At 42.2% G+C, this 5,186-nt stretch overlaps 2 protein-coding genes across 3 annotated transcripts in view; both read right to left on the minus strand.

The window, feature by feature from the left end:
• Positions 1-1,613, minus strand: part of LOC126400682 (Fc receptor-like B) — a 37,118-nt gene extending 35,505 nt beyond the window's left edge. The window contains exons 1-2 of one of the 2 annotated variants that reach the window (XM_050061583.1): positions 1,581-1,601; positions 71-106 (exon numbers count right to left, since the gene is read on the minus strand). Coding sequence is in view for 1 of the 2 variants with exons in the window: in XM_050061581.1 (XP_049917538.1) it covers positions 1,581-1,611 (31 nt within the window). In the remaining variant the exon portion in view is untranslated. Of the gene's footprint in view, positions 1-70; positions 107-1,580 lie in introns of both variants that reach the window. The other variant, XM_050061581.1, reaches the window with a different exon arrangement.
• LOC126400681 (butyrophilin-like protein 3) overlaps positions 1-5,186 on the minus strand; it is a 101,753-nt gene that overhangs the window by 45,685 nt on the left and 50,882 nt on the right. The window lies entirely within an intron of this gene.

Raw genomic sequence — 5,186 nt, forward strand, 5'->3', positions numbered from 1 at the left:
ATCTCACACTACATCTTCTGTCTACAGAGACTCAGCCATGTTTGAGATGTGACAGAAGAAGTTTACTGACCTTGGTTTGTTGTGCAGCTCAGCAGTGAGGTCACACCTGAAGACAAAGAACACTCAGGTTAGTTTGAGGCTGTGATACAACGAGACCTTCGACACAACTGACGAACACCTGAGTGCAGCAACACAGAAAGATCTTTGTATCACATACTGATGGACACAGAGAGAAGGAGGAAACCCATCAGGACATTACACTGATCTATTTAAAGGAAAATTAACAACAGCAGTCTCTAAATGAAAAAAATATATATCAGAACTTTATGAAAAACATTTTCACAATCTTTCAAATAAACACATGTTAAGAATTTCATATAACTCTTTTCATACAAACAAAACTGTAACACAAAGTGCTTCATACAATGGAACAAATGTGATAGCTCGGACCAAGACCGTTCAGACCTTAAAAAACAATAAAAGGATCTTAAACTCAATTCTGATGCACACAGGAAGTCAATGCAGACTTAAAAACTGGTGTAATGTGTGCTCTCCTCTGGTCCTCGTCAGCACATGTGCAGCTGACTTTTGTAGTAATTGTATTTGAGGATTTTTTTTTTTTTTTAGGAAGACCAGAAAGTAGACCATTACAGTAATAAATTCTGCAGGTAATAAATGCATGAATTGGTGTCCCTGTGTTGGCTGGAGAAAGAAATGTTCGCACTCTGGCATTGATCTTAAGGTGATGAAATACAGTTTCAGTTATGTTTCTAATATGTGGTTCAAAACTAAGGTCAGAATCGAAGATAACTCCGAGGTTTTTACTTGGCAGGGTTTTAGTGCCAATATTTGCAGTTTCTGTCTTTGAGCTTCAGGACCAATAGGCCTAATTAAGATCTCAGTTTTGTCATGTAGAAACTTCTCTGCCTTGATATCTAAAATCCAGTTTAAAAAATGTCATAATTTGACCTTAAGTCAATAGGAGACACGGCAATGTATAGCGGTGTGTCATCAGCATAACTATGGACGTTAACACCATGCCTCCCGATGATGTTTCCAAGTGGCAGCACGAAGAGATTAAAAAGTGTCTGACCGAAAATTGAACCTTGAGGAACACCACCATCCATTTTATAGCTTCTTGATGAACATTCCACCATGGTTGCATAAAATCAGTAAGATAAGATTTACTCTACTGTATCAAAGGCAGCACTGAACAGCCTCGACCAGTGCTGTCTCTGTGCTGTGACTGGTGCAAAACCAGATTCATATTGTTCAAACATATTGTCGTCGTCCAGAAAATCATTTAACTGAATAAAAACAAGCTTCTCTAAAATTTTGCTTAAAATGGCAGCTTGATCTCTACTTATGAAGAGGTGAACTGTTTCTTTTCAGATTGGCTTGACTATGATGGTCTTAAAAGCAGTGGGGATAAACACCCGTCTGAAGAGAAAAGTTTACAATATCAAGACATTATGTTAACGTTACAGGGCATTTCTATAAAAAAAACAACTAAGATTTCTAATTTTTCCTCTATTTCTTTCAGTTTGATGATTTTAGAAACATAAACAGACGATACTTACAGAGCAGCAGCAGCAGAGAGGTTTCCTCCATCCTGTTACTTGGTGAAATGAGAGCTACGTGTTGATGAGAGGTGTGATCAGCTCATGGTCACATCATGTAAACCCTCCTCCTTCCTCTGTGGCGGGCAGTGTTGTGGTTTCATCTCAGCACACTGTTAGATTTCTGTGTTCAGTCAGAATAAAACGGATAAATTCAGTTTTAAAATGAGGCACTGAGCCTCAACATGGAGTGAAGAGAGACGAAAAAATAAAACTTGAGATGAACAATAAGCAGCAAAAGAAACATCAATTTAAATAACAGTGACACCTCACTAACACCAACACTCTGTGTGTGTGTGTGTGTGTGTGTGTGTGTGTGTGTGTGTGTGTGTGTGTGTGTGTGGTTGTTTGTGTGTGTGTTCATTGTTGTGATTGCAGGAGGTGAAAGTTGAAGCAACAAAGATTAAAGATGTTTATTTTAATCTATTGGATTTATGACAAAATGACTTGATGATGATGTTCAAACAAACAGGCTGTATCTTCCTGTAGGTGGCAGCGGTTTAGTTGACAGGAAGTGGACCAGTTTTATATCTGCATGTGTGACAGCTTCTGTGTGTTTTACCCACTGAACTGTGGTCAGACAGAGACTAACATACAGAGTGCAGCTGCACGCTATCAAGCTACTCATCAACAATCAGAATCAGGTCTGTTGCTAAGTAAGTTTTAACATACAAGGAATCTGCCTTGTTGTTTTGGAGCATGAAGATGAAAATAAGAAGATGAGCAGTAAAGATGTGCAGTAAAGTCAGGTGTAGTGTCTGTGGGGGCAGGATGAGAGTCTGTCAGAGGTCGTCCCAGGCCTTGTTCATGAGTCCAGCTGCACACAGGAAGAAACTGTTCTCATGCTGTGAGCTGTTGGTCCTGATGGACTGCAGCGTCCTACCACAGACGAGTGTTTCAGAGGGTTTGTGTCCGGGGTTGGAGGGGTCTCAGGGTCCTGGAGGTGAACAGGTCCTGGAGGGAGGGCAGAGTGCAGCCAGTCAGCTTCTCAGTGGAGTGAATGATAGTCTGCAGTCTGCTCTCGTCCTTGGCAGTGGCAGCAGCGTACGAGACAGTGACTGGTGACGATGACGGACTCACGATGGACAGTTTGAAAAAAATCAAATCGATGCAGCAGAATTAGAGATGTGGTCTTTTTTTATTACACACGTTCTGCTTCCTTGTCAAAACCTGGTGCCTACATTACCCACAATGCAGTGGTAGCCTGGAGCCTGGAGCAGAGACGAGGAGCTACAGAGGTCTGGTAAGCTCACTTGTTGTTGTGGTATTAGATATGGACAACAAGAGCATAAATGACTGTGTTGATCTTTGGATTCAACAACAGCTGCTCCACATGTGTTCACAACAATAAACTCCTTTTAGATACAGACACAAAGTGTCACGTCCAGTCAGTAACTTCAGGGAAATGACAACTACAGTCTCACTAATACACACAGGTGGAAATACCCTTCATCACAATCAACAACATTCATCTCTGCCATTAGAAACTAACACAAGTGACTAGCTGCAGGAGAGAAACCACACGGCTGCTGCACCCACCTCCACAGAGGAAATAGTGGTTTGAACAGCTCTGAGACAAACATTCAAAGTGTTTGATGATGTCACATGACCAAGAGCTACCATGGGACAAACATCTCTTCAACAGCTCGTCTTGTTCTGTCTGAATTCACTCGTTACATCATCGTTTGATACGTTCAGAAAAGGTTTTTACTTAAGTCCAAAACAACCTGTAAGAACAGGAAGTGACATCATCTGAAGACTAACTGTATGTTAAAGGGTTAGCGGACTGAGCTGCAGTGTGTCAGACATGTCAAAGTTATCTATCAGTCGTCCACATGTACTAACTCAAAGGAGCCGACTCTCTGTGTGTTTGTTCTGTGTTGCCTTCAAGTTCCTGTTCAAAGAGAAATGTGATATTTGTGTCAGATGATTCTCTGACTTGTAGCTGCTGTGACTCTTAGTGCTGCATTCACATCCTGACCGACACAGTAAAGCCTCTACAAGTGTGACATCATCACAGGTCATGGAGAGTCTCCACCCAGCTGGCTCACTGTCACAGGTCAGGAGGTTACCTTTGATTTTAAGGAGTTCATTCATCCAGATATTCACCTGACCAGGTGGGATTCTCTCTACAGGTAGACCTCCAACCACAGCTCCACCTCCTACATTGACCCCACTGACGCCTGCAGCCACCACCGCTGACTCAGATCACCTCCACCTTGTGTTTAGAGTGTTCTGCCACCTGGTGGTGTTCTGTCCGTACTGCATCTCCACTTTCATCATGGTGTCACATTGCAGGTGCGTTTGATCAGTGACTGACAGGGGGCCGTGTCCACCAGCTGAAAACACCAGAAGCTCCTCAGGAAAGGATTTATAAAAAAATAAAGATGATCTGATTTTTGATGACGTGAACATTTAACCAATCACGTGCTGAGATTGTCAGTGATGTCACAGACAGACAACAGGTGGCAACACAGCACAAAAGTACCCAGCTGCAGACCCAGAAAACACACCTTTTACATATCTGAGCAGCTGAGGCCTTTTTCCCACTCCTTCAACAAACTTTATTTCCAAATCATCATTTCACATCAAAACGCTTATGACCGACACTCAGAACTGTTATGAGTCAGAGGGATTTTTATAGATACATACATAAAAGACAGAAGGCATATCATCAGTTTTAGCAGCACATATGGGACTTTATTCATTAACACAGAGGATCTGTGGTGGCAGTCGCCCACTAAATTTTGGCCAGACAAAGCAGCGAACATTGTGAAAGCTTGTATCGCTCCACACACCTTCCTGACCTACACAGATGAGGTCAACACACCTGTGAGCAGATACATCATTGCTGATCATGCAGACTCAGACACTACAGGGTCACCTCAGCCAGGTGAGTGGAGAAGAGAAGTGTCAGCTGCCATTGGCCTTCTTTCAGTCACCTCCCAGATAGCACACATACATCTGGCCAACGTCGGCCCGATGCATCAAGTTTAGATCGTTAAGACGTAGCAGGGAGAGCGTTTGCTCATTGCCAAGATATCGCCGAAACATCGGCCTTTAATCAAAAATGACCACCACGCGACGTTCAAACGCTCAATACAAGAAGCTGCGCTCAGTGGGCGCTTCTTCATTAATATTCATATCCTTTGTTAACTACGACCTTTATTCATTTAGGTCGGACCTTTCAAACTACAAATATTTCACCATTCAATGTGAGAAATCAATGCTAACATTCAAAAATAGCTGACTGTTACCCTATTTCATGTGAAAGTGTGCACAAGAGAGAAGAGACAAAAGTCAATTTGACAAACTTTATTTTCAAATTTCCACAAACAATATCAATCAATCAATCAATCAATCAATCAATTTTATTTATAAAGCCCAATATCACAAATCACAATTTGCCTCACAGGGCTTTACAGCATACGACATCCCTCTGTCCTTATGACCCTCGCAGCGGATAAGGAAAAACTCCCCAAAAAAACCCCTTTAACGGGGAAAAAAAACGGTAGAAACCTCAGGAAGAGCAACTGAGGAGGGATCCCTCTTCCAGGACGGACAGAC

The sequence above is a fragment of the Epinephelus moara genome, chromosome 14 (assembly GCF_006386435.1).
Source record: "Epinephelus moara isolate mb chromosome 14, YSFRI_EMoa_1.0, whole genome shotgun sequence".
NCBI lineage: Eukaryota > Metazoa > Chordata > Actinopteri > Perciformes > Serranidae > Epinephelus > Epinephelus moara.